The sequence below is a fragment of the Podarcis raffonei genome, chromosome 14, assembly GCF_027172205.1.
Source record: "Podarcis raffonei isolate rPodRaf1 chromosome 14, rPodRaf1.pri, whole genome shotgun sequence".
Taxonomy (NCBI): domain Eukaryota; kingdom Metazoa; phylum Chordata; class Lepidosauria; order Squamata; family Lacertidae; genus Podarcis; species Podarcis raffonei.
In genome coordinates, this window is record NC_070615.1 from 50,162,450 (window position 1) to 50,176,939 (window position 14,490).

Sequence of the window (14,490 nt, forward strand, 5' to 3'; positions counted from 1 at the left end):
AACCTACCCCACAAGAATGGCCTTTGAGTTTCTAATTAGTCCAAATAGCACCAGCAAACAGATTAGGACATGGAACATGAGTAAGCCCAGGTATCCCAGCCACCTGTAGCAAAACCAAAACACAGATTAAAAAACAACACAGGAGACAATTAAAATGCGCAAAAGTGAAAAGCAAGTCTTGGACAAGCAAAGCAATCTTCTGATTCCCACACCCACTACAGAGATTGAGAAATGAATGCTACAAAGCTCATTTGCTTTGGCTTGGAGCTACATGCCATTGCATCATTATCATCAAATCAATATTAAGGCAATTCAGAATTGGGCTATGATTACTGGTAAATGCTCAAAAACCTTTCTATTTAAAAGAGTGGGGATCCTAGCACTTCTAACTGCAGAAAAATAGCATAGGAAGCTGAAGTTTGAACACTCAGCTTGAACAAGCGCCAAAACAGCATTAAAAAACACACATGTAAGAGTACAAAGCCTGCTTACCTGTACCAGTCATACAGATCAATACGACCTGCCAGCAATTCTAGAGAGACGTCATCATTCTTCCAGAAAGGAATCTCTGTTGTCTGCCTCACAAGTTCATCCAAGAGTCCTTGTAGCTTTTGAACCACGTGCAGGTAATCTGTCTGTTTAGCAAACATTACCTCCAGGAACCCCAAGTTGGGCTCTGCTGTTTTGTTCAGAGCAACTGCAATATTTTGCACCTGTGGATAAAGAAAGACAGAAATGAGTTCTCCACATCAGCACAGGCACACACATAAAAGTAAAGGGCTAGCAAGTTGGTCAGCTTCAAGTGAGATGCTCTATAGCAGCTTATCTATCATATCCAAAAACTAGAAATGCAGCTAATTGCAATGATATAGATTTGTCCCATTAACACTCTCACACAAATCTGACAATGCATGCAGAAATACATACTAATAATCTCTTCAGGACAGGACAGGCAGGAAGAGATGCTTTGTCTAATAGAATTTCACCAGGCATCCAGACTTTGCTGCTATGTGGCAAGGACAACCTGCTACCACAATCTTCTCAAGCAAAATTTTGGCAAATTCAGCCTGTCTCTTTTACAGGGAGGGTACTTTATTGCTCGGTGGTTGAGGGCTGCTCCAATGAAAAGAGAGAACATTCCCTTTTCTTTGTGGGCTTGCTGCAGCAAAGCGTATTTCCCGGTACACAGAGGTGGCACTGCTAGAGCTGACTCTACCACCACACATCGCTGTCGTGCTAAAACAGAGTCTGCAAATCAACTCAGAAAGCACACCCACAATTCCAAGTGCGGTCAGATTTCATAAGTAATTTATACACAAGTGGATCTGAGCAAGGCTTTCATTCAGTGGACGCAACCTGGGTTTACAAAACCAAACCTTCCTCAACTCCATCATACCATAATAGACTATTGCTCACTTGAAGACAAAGCAGGCCATGTGGTTTCACTTCTGTGTGACTGCCTCACATGTTGCACTGAGAAATTATTTGAGATTATTTGTTCCATGAGGACAAATTCTTGCTTTACAATAAAAACAGGTGCTAGAGGTGCCATTTGCAATATCTCCACTTCTAGACTTTCTGAAACAGGAATCCTTCCCACTTAACAATCTGCAACTTACCCTGCAAAAAAGAAGGCTAGCCCTGTTTTTAAGGGTTTAACCTAAGCATCTTCATGTAAGGAATCTCAGATAACTAAGATTGGAAAAGGCGCAGGATTGTTGCTGCTAGAGTATTGGGCTAACTGGATTATTGGTATGGCTCCCTAAGAGGCAGTTCTTTATAGTCCCATTATCAAGCAGTACAGGTGTAAATTAACATTGTGGTTTTGCTGTTTTTTTGTGTATTGTCGCTGCTCAGGAACGTTGGGGAAAGCATTAACATGCAGCAGCTTGAACCAAGCATAATCGTGATGGAACATTACTTTATTTAACAGGTTTGACTTGCTTGGATATTTTTAGAACAAGGAATGAAAGGAAATAGAACTGTATTTCCTTCTGCTAATGGAAGCTGTCAAGGACCTGTTGGGAAGCAGATGAGAACAGAGAGGCAGACACACAGGTGGGTTCTCACCTGAGGACAAGGTTTCAACAACAGCTCTCTCCCTCTCTGTCTTTGGGGGGAGCCTTCTTCCACTTACCCGGTCTTGGACCCCTGCAACAGTGAGATTGGCGTGCCGCAGTGAAGATGTTAGCCGATGAATGCCATCACTGGTCTCCCCATTTCCATAGAAGCCAACAGCTATGCCAGCACTGTGGGGAGACAAAATAGGAAAGAGATTGAACATTTCAATCTATGCAGGCAGCTGCAAACTTATTCCTCATATTCTGAAGTTCTCCACAGGAAGAGAACAGTATACTCTGGGCTGTAAGAAAGGTTGCAACTGGATAATTATAATCCCCAAAATAAAGAATAAGGGGGGAAAAACACTTTTTGTTTGTTTGTTTTCTTTAGCTCTGGATTCTAGTTAGAAGTGTAATACACAAAGCTGATGGCCCACTCACCACTGAGCATTAGTTTTAGGACAGGGAACGTTTTACTGTTCCACCTGCTCAAGTGTTCCAGCACATTGCAGTTGTCTCTGAGGCACCTCCAAGGATAGTTCATGTGGGATGGGGAGTAGTAGTAGTAATAATAATTTAATTATTAAATAATAATTTAATAGTAGTAGTAGTAATAATAATAATTTTAATAATAATTTATTATTTATACCCCACCCATCTGGCTGGAGAAGCCTAATGAGTCTGTATGGACTGACTCACATTTCAGGGAAAGACAGGAAGCTGTGGCCAGGCTGCCTTTCAGGGAATGTTGCCCACCATTGCTGATGTCATTGAGGAAGTCCCGATAAACCAAAGAACTCCAGATGACAGCTCACAAACCAGTGCTTTAAGAGAACAATACAGGAGGTATGGGCTTTCTAGATTTCAAATCAAGGCTTCCAGGCTTTCTACCTTGAACTTTTGGCAGGTTACACATTCTATCCACCCAATTGGTAGAAGAAACCACCTACCTAACACAGGATACCAGAAATCTTTCAGTTTAAAATGAGATAAGAAACCGCCCATTCCAAAAGAAAACCATCAGTGGCATCACATTTGCTTTTCATGCTCAACGCTGAAGGATGACCCACAGGGGAAGTTATCTTCCTAAATCTATACAATGCAATTCACTGTTGTTTTAATTTTCCTCATTTGATAAACTGCAACTTATTCTTTGGGAAAAAAATAACTATAGGCCATTTTAAGTATCAATAGAAATGTGGCATTGAAATATTGTAAACAGGAATGAAAGCTGTCAAGTTGAATTGACTCAGGACAGAGAAATTACCCACAATTAATTAAAACATTTATATACTGCATCCCATGTTGGGCCCTGAGGTGGTGTTCAACAATACTGAAATGTGTATCAAAACACCTAAAGGGTGAGCAGGCAGACAGCAGGAACAGTCCTTAGGCTGCGTATTTAGGACGGTGGAAGGTCTAAGAATATGAGAATGTAACTATTATAGGTTGCCATCCCAGCAGATGGAGAAAAGCAAAAATCTGTCACCTGAGGTGACACAAGTCCAAGGGCTGAAATAGGTACAGATGGCCCAGTAAGATCACAATCTCCTAACTTACCTTTCTCTAGCGAACAAAGGCACATATCTAGTGACGAGATAAGCTTTCATCTTTGTGTCAGGCAAAAAGCGGATAATCCCCACTGATTGTAACTGATCCATTAAAAAATTTTTTTTAAGGGTTTAACCCACACAGTTGTTGTATGAATTAGACAGAGGTCAGATGGAGGTAAAATAATGGGCCGCATGGGGGAGGAAAGCTGTCTTGCCATGTGAAAAGGCAAGGGACCCAATGAGATAATTTAATAAGATATGGCATCAACTGGGAGTTTGGAGGTGTGGCTTGTTTAAAAGACATAGTAGAACTGCATTCTGTAGAACAGTATCCGAAAGCAATACTTAAAATCACAACATTTAAAAAGTCATTATATCGTCATGTCAAGGTTGTTATTTAATGGATATTTCTAAGCCCTTATTGAGGTCCAGCTACAAACAGTGAGGTTAGCTTGGGACTGAAAAGAAACACTCAATTTTTATGCCATCATGTGTGGTTCAGGTATTTTTGCAGTCACCATGTTTCCTCTGAAAGCAGAGAAGGAAAGGTTCAGTAACTTCCAACAGCAGCAGCCAATAGTCCCACACAACATGATAGAGCGAAGAGATAGTCACTGTATATAATGCTGCTGCGGTAGATGGACCAATGGTTAAGTACAAGGCAGACTCCCATGTTCCTATGGTAATAATAATAATAATAATAATAATAATAATAAGCCCTATATTCTAAACAAAATGCTTGTTTAACCTGGAGGTAGGCTGTATGAATTGTGTATTGATTTGTAGGGTCTCTGGACCATAATAAAGATTAATTGATTGATAATAATTTATTATTTATACCCTGCCCATCTGGCTGGGTTTCCCCAGCCACTCTGGGCGGCTTCAAACAGAATATTAAAATACAATAGTCTATTAAACATTAAAAACTTCCCTAAACAGGGCTGCCTTCAGATGTCTTCTAAAAGTCTGGTACAGTGGTTCTTAACCTGAGGTACCACTTTAGCTAATGGGGCCTCCCACTGCCACTGTGCCGCCGCACAATTTCTGTTCTCATCCTGAAGCAAAGTTCTTAACCCGAGGTACTATCTCTGGGTCAGCAATCTAGCAATCTGAAGCGTCTGTAACCTGAAGCGTCTGTAACCCGAGGTACCACTGTAGCTGTTTTTCTCTTTGACACCTGGTGGGAGGGCGTTCCACAGGGCGGGTGCCACTACCGAGAAGGCCCTCTGACTGGTTCCCTGTAACCTCACTTCTCGCAGGGAGGGAACCACCAGAAGGCCCTCGGAGCTGGACCTCAGTGTCCGGGCTGAACGATGGGGGTGGAGACACTCCTTCAGATATACTGACCAAGGCCGTTTAGGGCTTTAAAGGGAGCACCAACAGTTTGAATTGTGCTTGGAAACGTACTGGGAGCCAATGTAGGTCTTTCAAGACTGGTGTTATGTGGTCTCCGCAGCCGCTCCCAGTCACCATGTCAGGGTTGAATGTCAGGTTGCTACAAAGTGAACCATGTGGTGGGGGCCATGGTGGAAAGGCGGCTGTCAGACACATGGTTCACCCCCGCCAACAGAAAAAGGTTACCCATTCCCAATAAGTGAGTGGCTGCCACCTGCTCCTAGAGAAGAAGAAAAAAGCCTATCCGCTGCCAGTGTTTTAACAGAAAGCAAAACCAAATCACCACACCTGACACCAGCTGTGGTTCAGACATAAATGGAAGGAACACTATGTGGGAATGGGGGATGGGAAACTCTCCACTGCATTTATCACTAAATTACTGTTTTATAAGGTGGAATAAATTGTATATAGGCTTGGTTTCAAGAGCTGCCCCTCCCCTCAACCCAATTATGTCCATGGGATGAAGCTAGATTTTCCATTTGGTGGAGGCAATTGAGGTTGTGGAAAAGCCCCCCATACCCTTCATTGACTAAATTTGACAGGCTTTTCACTGGTATTCATTACTGAATAAAAGCTGGGATTTTCAGAAATGAAAATTCCTGGAGGTCACATGCAGCCCAGTGAGCACAAATTGCCTGTTGGATAAAAGAAGAGCAAAAGAGAACATGGTTGTATTCTGTTAACTATAATTTTGTGTTTAAGAACTTTGTTCTGAGCAGGACCTAGTAGCTATCGGGGGCGGGGGTGGGGGAGTTAGGCTGAGAATGTGGCTGGATATGATTAACAAACTTCCTTAAGAACCCCTGAAATCTGGTTTTTTTTCTGAATAATGGAGTGGATATCAAAAACACGGAAGCAAAGTTGTATGCATACAGGAGGTGCTGTGTGTGGCCACTCAAATGACCTGTTCCCCTTATTTAGCACTAAACTGAGACTTCAAAGTAAGGGCCCAGCAATTAATATATACATAGCCCCGCCTCCCTTTCCTAAGAAGAGACCCACCATCCACAAAAGTCTCATCTTTACAAGTTAATATTGCAGTGGCAGCAAGACATCTTTAATTAAAGGGACTTTACAAGCTGAATCCTTAAAAAAAGAACCTTTGTTACTCCTGGGGACGAGTTAATATTCCCATCTAATTACCACCTTATTCTTCAACATTGAGAGAAAATGCTATTTCTGGCAGAGCTGTAAAAGCCATATTTCAACATCTGTTTGCATGTTATTTCTGCTAAATGCAGTTGTTCAAGACATTTCCCAAGGATCAGAACCAATCTGTCTGGAATTTCCTGGACATATCCAGAATCCTGCAGCTGCAAGCAGTGTCCGTGTGGAAATCGGCTAAATATTCAGAGGTATGGCAGCCCATGCCGGCAGTGTTGTTTTTGCTGATTCTCCTCAGAAATAGATCAAAAATGTCCTATTTTGCAAAAAAAATTAACAACTTTGGACAAAACTACAAAAAGCTCAAAAACCTTTCTGTTGTTGGGAACCCTAACTTTCTGCTCTTGTTTCTCTGGTGTTTTATTATTCATTCATTCATTCATTCATTTAATATATATAACACCCTTCATCTGAAGATCTCAGGAAGGTTCACAATATATAATAATAATAATGACGACGACGATAAAAATTATTCCAATACTTTCCACTATTTCCAAAGATCACAAACAAAGCACACCTCAGAAAATCTACAGTGTCCATAGGTACATTTAAAGTGACAAATGTGTTTTTGGAGGATTGGAATCAGAGTTGGAAGGTGCCCTGGAAGTCCAATTCACTCCTCAATCCATGATCTACCATGCAAGACATTCCTGAGTCCACCCAGGCTCTTCTTTAATACCTCCAGCAAAAGAGACACCAGCTCCTGAGGCAGTCCTGTTCCACAGTAAAACAGTTCTTACCACTAGGATGTCTATCCAAATGTTTAGCTGAAATCTGCTTCACTGCCATTTCTACCCATTGGTTCTAATCCTGCCTATGCATGGCAGCTGCAAGAACACCTGCAGCCCAGACACATCCCACAAAAGACAACAAAGAGCCTTGGTGGCTGCACCCCAAGTCTCTGATGGCTACCTATGAGAAGCCCTAGATTAGAGCCATGGTTAGGAACACTCTCCTAAGAGACCAATAACAAGAACCCTCAAATCACAGTGCTTAATGGCCCAAGTATTGGAGCCTCAGCTTCACGATCTGTCCTTCCAGTGAGCACTCAGGCTGATTTCCTTCAGAATGGATAGGTTTGATCTTCTTGCAGTCCATGGGACTCTCAAGAGTCTCCCCCAGCACCATAATTCAAAAGCATCAATTCTTCAGCGATCAGCCTTCTTTATGGTCCAGCTCTCACTTCCATACATCACTACTGGGAAAACCATAGCTTTAACTATATGGACCCTTGTTGGCAAGGTGATGTCTCTGCTTTTTAAGATGCTGTCTGGGTTTGTCATATGCGGGATTAAAAGTCTGCAAATGCAATGCTTGATGGTAGATTGAGGAAAGGGGCTAGAGGATAACCCAAAATAACATTCAGAATGGGCAAGAGTAAAGGCAAAAGTTAATTGTGCTATTCAAAGCTGAAATGTGTTGCCCTCTCCAGAGACCCTGACTCTCTCATGCACCAAGGTTCTGCAGATCTGTTGGTCACACAGCAATGGGCTGGTTGCCAAGAAAGGTCCGGTAAAGGGGCTAGAAATAGCAATTTTTCTAATTGCTCAAGGTGCCAAGAGATCAGAAATAGCTACAATGACCATTGGCTGAAGTTTTCCCTTTGTAAACTGCTGATCAGTCTTTTGATAAATGCAATTTAAAATGCAGAGAGGCATCAAAATAGCTCTGTGGATGGACAGAGGTCACCCCTGTGTCCTGCAATATAGTTTGAAAGCAAATCTATCTCAAGCTTTCATGCAGAAAGAGCAGAACTTCTGCCCTGTTCACTTTAGAAAAATGCTCCATGAAACATACCTGTCTGTGGACAAATAAGCTCATTAGTACTCATGCTAACAGAATAACCAATTTGTACCGATCATCATCCCCAATCAAAATCAGAGAGGTGAGGAGCCCCATTCCCTCTACTGTCTGCCCTGTTCTAAGTCTCAGGTGGTGAACAAACTTGCTTGCTTGCACTTCCAGCCTTTGCCATTCAAACCCAAGCAAATAAACTCTCCAAGGAATCCAGGTGTTGTTTTTTTTAATTGTGTGAATTCCTTTTTTTAAAATGGGGGCAAGAAGAGTACCTTACTAGCTGTGCTTAGCACAAAACTAGCAAACGTTTTCCACAAAAATCAAGTCGGGAGAAGACTATAAGGATAAGGCATTTGAAGGGTATTTCAGATATTCCTGAAGGTTAGAAAAACAACAAAGATAGAATGCCAGCTTGACACTGCAGAACTACATGTTTGTTTCTATTCTAAGGACAATATGACCTTGAATGGGGGATTACCTCCACATGCTACTCTCAGAGGAAAGCATTACAATCACTCTTGCAGTTTTTAGTATGCTCTGTGCATGCAGATAACTGATAATCAAGTTAGTACTTGGTGGAAACAATTTCCTCCTGCAAATATGGGCCCATTCAGCTGGCCTGCCCCCACTGATGGATCCTGGTGGATTCCTGATTTTCTGGGGGATGTGTTGTAGGATCAGTTTCATTTTACATACTCTGATGATGTGGATTTCTAAGCAATATACAAAGATAGGGTAGGCCTTGCCCAGAGGTTTATGATCTAACAGACACAATGCTAAGCCAACAGTTTCACCACAGATCTACACTGACTTAAGCAGCCCAATGAGCCTGGATCAGGAAGAGACCAAAAGTTTATTTACACTTACTATGGAGCCTGCTAGGGAAGAGAATATTATCTTGAATCATAGACTGGTGAAGGCTATGTTTGAAAAGCTACAACTTTGGGTAGCTGGCTGGGTAAATGTGGCAGCAGTGGCAGAATGAGAAGGCAACTTTATCTCTGCCTTTGTCAGATTAGTTCTGTTTGCCCTTCTGTTGGTTTGGAGGAGGGGGAGGACTTACCTGCAGACCAGAGTTGCAATGATGACACACCAAGCTGTACAGCAGCAATCTGCATTCAGCTGTTCTTCAGTTTTCCGATGGCGACAACATAACCAGAAGGAATAGAAAAGGAGGAAGAGGAGATCCAGAGCAAGGCAGGACAGAGCAACACCACCCAGCAGCAAGAGGGCCTGAGGAAGAGGGGGAAAAAACAGTTAACTCAGAGGCATTTCCATAGCAGGAATATACAAAATCACCTCTGTGGCCCAATTGCTGTGATCTCCACAAGTACTATTGCTCACAAAATCTTGAGAGGCCAGCAAATAAGGAATTCCCTTTTAAAATCCAGATTGAGTCACTGGGGGAGTTTACCTGGACTGTATTTTAAGTGAGGGCTACTTCACATTTACAGCTTATTTCTTTGCATCACTGATTAGCACTTGGGGCATATTTTCGAAGTATGGAGGGCTGAAGGCCACAAACATTGGCTACCACATGAGCTAAGGCTCCTGTCACATGAAAGGGGCTCTTAAACTAAGGTTACCAGATTTTTTTCAAGGAATCCGGGGAACTTTTCAACTTCAATGGATTTTGTATGGGGACTGATATGTAAATCTGGGGACTGTCCCTGGGAAATGGGGATGCCTGGTAACCTTATCTTAAACCCACTCCTCCTCAGTATGAATAGATGAGGCTTTTGTAAAGTCCTTCATTAATGTGAAGTTTTAAACTGAAAGCTAAGCCTGTGAGAAAACATTTTTCTTCATACAGTTTATTGCACAAAGTCATAATTTAGGCTGATGGTTAAATACACTGGTAGCATACACTGTGGCCACAGAATTCACTGCGCAGCCAAATGCGTCTCTAAACCTCCAAATCTGGGAAGAATGCGTGTAAGTTAGATTTCTTTGCTTTTCTCAGATTGCATGCATGTAGACCACTGAAAAAGCATGGTAAGAGGAGTGCCATCATGGTAGAAGACAAAGGGCTACTCTGGGGGCTACATGGGGAGCCTATCCCTCCCAGACTTATCTTTATTAGCTCAATGCCAGAGTGATGCTTTTAAGAAGTTAGAGATCTTTCCCATAACCCTTTTAAATCATCATACTGTTCTTCCCCTCCACCCAAAATACCTCCCCTTTCTCCTCTTTTTCATTTCCCCCTACTTCTAAATTACCATGCCTTCTTTCTAGATTTGCTACAAGGATTATTTAAGACAAGCTGATCAATTGCATCACATCATGAATGGGATAGCTCTGGTTATGTGACATCACTGAGGGCAAAACAGAGCCAACTGAGAAAACGGGCCATGCTGGAGTAGTTTCTGCAAAGTCCTAACCCCCACACTGCAGCATCTCATTTCCAGGGCAGGAGAAGTGCGAATCACCATTTGCTGGGTGAAATGGCAAGCAATGATTGGCTGCAAGCCAGGGAAGGAGGTAAGGCATGAGATTGGGGTTCCTTTAAGGCTTGTTCGGGTAGTACCAAACCACAGTTTGGTATTACATCTATACCAACTCAGTATGAGGAACTCAAGATGTCATTCTAGCATGACTTATTCAAATTCATTCATTTTCTGCAATTTAAACACACACACACACAAATACTTGAACCAATTTGCTTTTTGGACACAAATCTGGAGGTTACTGACTGTAAAATGACACTGAATTGCAAGTCCTGGAATGGAGCCCAAGAGATTTGTGCCAACACAGTAATGTTAGTAACCTTCACTCCACAGACAAATCTGTCCCAGAAATGTGCAATAGAAGGGATTTTATTTTTAATCAGTTACGTCTCTTTTGCCCTTCCTGTCCTCTTGCAATCCTGATTAAATTAAAGAAAGTATGAATTTTTAACAATAAAAACTCTCCCTTAGCCTTGGAAATGACATTAAAAATACTACAATTAAATGTAAAGTTAGTCCTAAAAACAGGTTGACTGCCACTATACAATTGAAATACCACAAAAACGCCTGCAGAAAAGAAAGCACATACATTTGTGCTTCTCCTTGCTGAGAAACTGAGCAACACCAAAGCTTTCAGCTAAGCAAATACCACTCCTTGCAGAATGACAGGTTGCCTCCTACACTAGATACCACCCATGTGGCAAAGGAGTTGTCCCAGGATTTCAGAATACAACTAGTTTGGAACAACCTTACCTAAGCTGGTGCCCTCTGGATGCTGTTGGATTCCAATTTCCATCAGCCCCAGTTATTATGACCAAGGTGTACTGAGGATCGGATCTGAAGTCCAACATGCAGGCTACCCCTGGCCCACTCAGACCACGAGCAGCACTCCAGTGTCTTCAAGAAGAGGGAGGATTCTTCCATTTGTGGTCCATTTACCTGGTGATCTCAGGGACTAAAGCTGCAACCCCCTGCATGCAAAGCATATACCCTAATACTGAACTACAGTTCTGCCTCAAGGAGGAGTAAAAATGATATATTCTCAAATCAAACCTTTTGTCTGTTGCTCCTGCTTCTCATTTCAATGCAGCACTGCTCGAAGTTATATTTAAAAACAAAACAAGCTGAAGTTGTGCTAAGGCATTTATTATAGAACCTGTGGTCTGCAATAATTATTTTGCAGCAAACTCATCTAAAATAGCATGCTACTTCAAGTTCTCTCTTAACCATGGTTGAGACAGCAGCATTGAGCTGCAGGACTGTGAAAGATTTGAGCGAATTCCCTCCTTTCACAAAAGAAAAGAAAAGAAACAACCCTCAAATGATCCCTACCACAGAAGTCTGCATGCACATACACTCTTAGGAGCTTACTGGAGTTTCCGCTGTATCATGCCAAAGGGTGACATCATCTGCTCCTTGCTCCTTTGCAGCCATTCTCAGAGGTGTATTAAAAGGACCAGGGGATGGTGAAATGTTTTTCGAGTTCTACATGCCACATTTACCATTTGAAGGCAGTGAAGGGCGTTTTATGTTGCCAAAGTGAATGGTAATTCTTTGTAAGATGCACATAGGCCAGGCATAGGCAAACTCCAGCCCTCCAGATGTTTGGGACTACAATTCCCATCATCCCTAGCTAACAGGACCAGTGGTCAGGGATGATGGGAACTGTAGTCCTAAACATCTGGAGGGCCGGGGTTTGCCTATGCCTGACACAGGCATTCACAAATATCAGACCTCTCCACAAACCCAGTCAAACACTGAAGAGCAATGTAGCATGTGGGCAGGCAACTGCAACCTGGGTAGTCTAGGAGCTGGCGCACTGAACAAGGTGGGGAGACCCAGGTTCAAAACACCACTTGGTCACAAAGCTTGACTGGTGATCTACCCCACAGAATTGCTGCAAAGGTAAAAGGGAGGAAGCATACACACGTGCCCTGAACCCACTGGAGGAAGGGTGGGACAAAAATACTGTTAATTGCTATTATTATTTAACAACTTCCTACATAAAAATGGTGTCAGAATTGGACCGAGAGAGCTTTCCCCATAGTTGAGATGCTGGTATCTTAGCAACCTCCAAGGAGGGGTCACAGGTACCCGATTCTTTCATCACTACCCTAATTTCAAGTATGAACCACTCATGAGTTGTACATAGACTCCTGCAGGGAAGTTGTTCTTTTCCATTTTATCAGTATACTTGCTGAAAGCTTCTCTGCAGAACAATGATTTAGAAAAGGATAATCTCTCCCGCTCTCCAAATGCAGTTTGTACTGACACATCCCCACAGACTAAATCTTTATTAAATGAAGCTTAGCTCAAATTTGGCAGGCTGTCAACTGAGCATGCTCACTGAAAAGACAGATTTCCTCACAGAAGCTGCTGCAAGTCCAACAAAATGGATGCTTCAGTTGTTTTGCATTAACTGTGTCTAAGGCTGCTAACCTGTAAGGTAGGAAATGCAGAGTTCAGCAACAGCTTGTTTACATCACTCTTTGAAGCAGTAAAGCCTCAAATAGATGAACACGAACCACAAAGATTACCTTATCAGCCTCAAAAGAAATTACTCTCAAGCAGATAGAAAACAGAAGGTGTCCCAATGGCATGTTTACATAACATGGGTATGGAAAAACAACATAAATCTCTGCTATCAGAATTTGCAATCAATGGGATTGGATTGTGGTGTATCACAGCCATCTTATGCATCATGAAGCATTACACTGCACAGTGTAAGGAAAGATCTGGCGCATCTCCAGATTCAGGGGGGTGGCGGGGGGGGGAGAGAGAAATATTCCTCTACCAAAAAGCTTTGAAAATTCCCTCTGCACCAAGTATCACTGATTCTGGGATCGAACTGGGAACCTTGAGCCTAAGTCTTAGTCTAGTGAGGTAACTAGGGAAAGGCATGGGGGAGGTAGAGGTATCCTTTTTCTTTTCATGTATCTGATATGTCCCTGCAAAATACGAGTTTTAACTGTACCAGGACACAAATAAAACAGGCCTCATTTTCTTTTTTCCCAGTGGGATGCCTTCAATCTCCAACAACTCAGTTGTCCTCAACATTCTTTTGGCCCTTGAAGTCACTGATCATAAGTCCTTGCTAGGCTACACAATTCTCTTTTAATTTATAAATTAATATACTTTTAATTTATAAATTAATATAACTCAGCAGAAGCAAATTTTTGTGTTTTCATTTGAAATCCATCTGTTAAAGCTGAAATGAAATTGTCAGAGATATTCATTTTAGTGTTTTTTTAACTTTTCTAATAAAAATGTCAGAAGTACTGTAGTTAAGAGTTGTAAGGGTCTTCAAGTTAGTGGCCTGCAGACGTTTCTAGCTGGTATTTGTTCCGAAGTAAATGAACCAATACTGCAATAGAATAATGAACTGATACTAGTACATTAAGTCAATATATACATTCACGCACCAGACTCAAACGAATCTTCATCAGTGGCATCCACTGTACTGAAAATAATCACAGGATAATTCACTGACATGCTAGCCTGCATTTCCTCCTGCTATATTCAACTAAAGAGTCAAATATAACTGGCCATTTTCTTCATGGCAACCAAATTCAGTCGGAGCAGGTATGAGGAGCAGCAAGCACTCCCAGAAAAGGAAAGGTCAGTGTGTTGCACATTGTTCATGTGAATAAAGTGCATTCAGTGTTGAGGATAGATTCTTGTTTCTGTTGCCTCATATTATTTCTTTTGACTCAAAGTCCTAAACTTGGCAACTCTTGCCTTCAGCAAGATGTTCTTTTTCTGTCTTTCCCTGTAGCCTAGATGTCACTACAATGAATACTTCGACCCATAATGAGGTCTCTCACCTTTAGAAAGAGCAACCAACAATGACCCCAGCAAGGGAGATAACTCCATCCATGTCCCCAGCTCCCACCTGTGGACACAGTATTCAGATTCTTAGCTCAATTGCTGCCAAAGGCTTTATTCTAAACATTCTAAACTACAATGACCAAACATGATCAGGTTGCAGGTTACATGGTTCTGAAGTTGACAGCACAGTTCTAAGGTACATGGCTAGGCATAAGTTAAGACGCTGTCTCACCACTTGATGTGGTC

The 14,490-nt window shown here is 42.0% G+C and overlaps 1 protein-coding gene across 3 annotated transcripts in view; it reads right to left on the reverse strand.

The window, feature by feature from the left end:
- Nucleotides 1–14,490, reverse strand: part of TTYH3 (tweety family member 3) — an 83,439-nt gene that overhangs the window by 41,230 nt on the left and 27,719 nt on the right. For all 3 annotated transcript variants that reach the window (XM_053365981.1, XM_053365980.1, XM_053365979.1), the window contains exons 2-5: nt 9,033–9,202; nt 2,138–2,249; nt 493–713; nt 8–103 (exon numbers count right to left, since the gene is read on the reverse strand). In XM_053365981.1, coding sequence (XP_053221956.1) covers nt 8–103; nt 493–713; nt 2,138–2,249; nt 9,033–9,202 — 599 coding nt within the window. The remainder of the gene's footprint in view (nt 1–7; nt 104–492; nt 714–2,137; nt 2,250–9,032; nt 9,203–14,490) is intronic.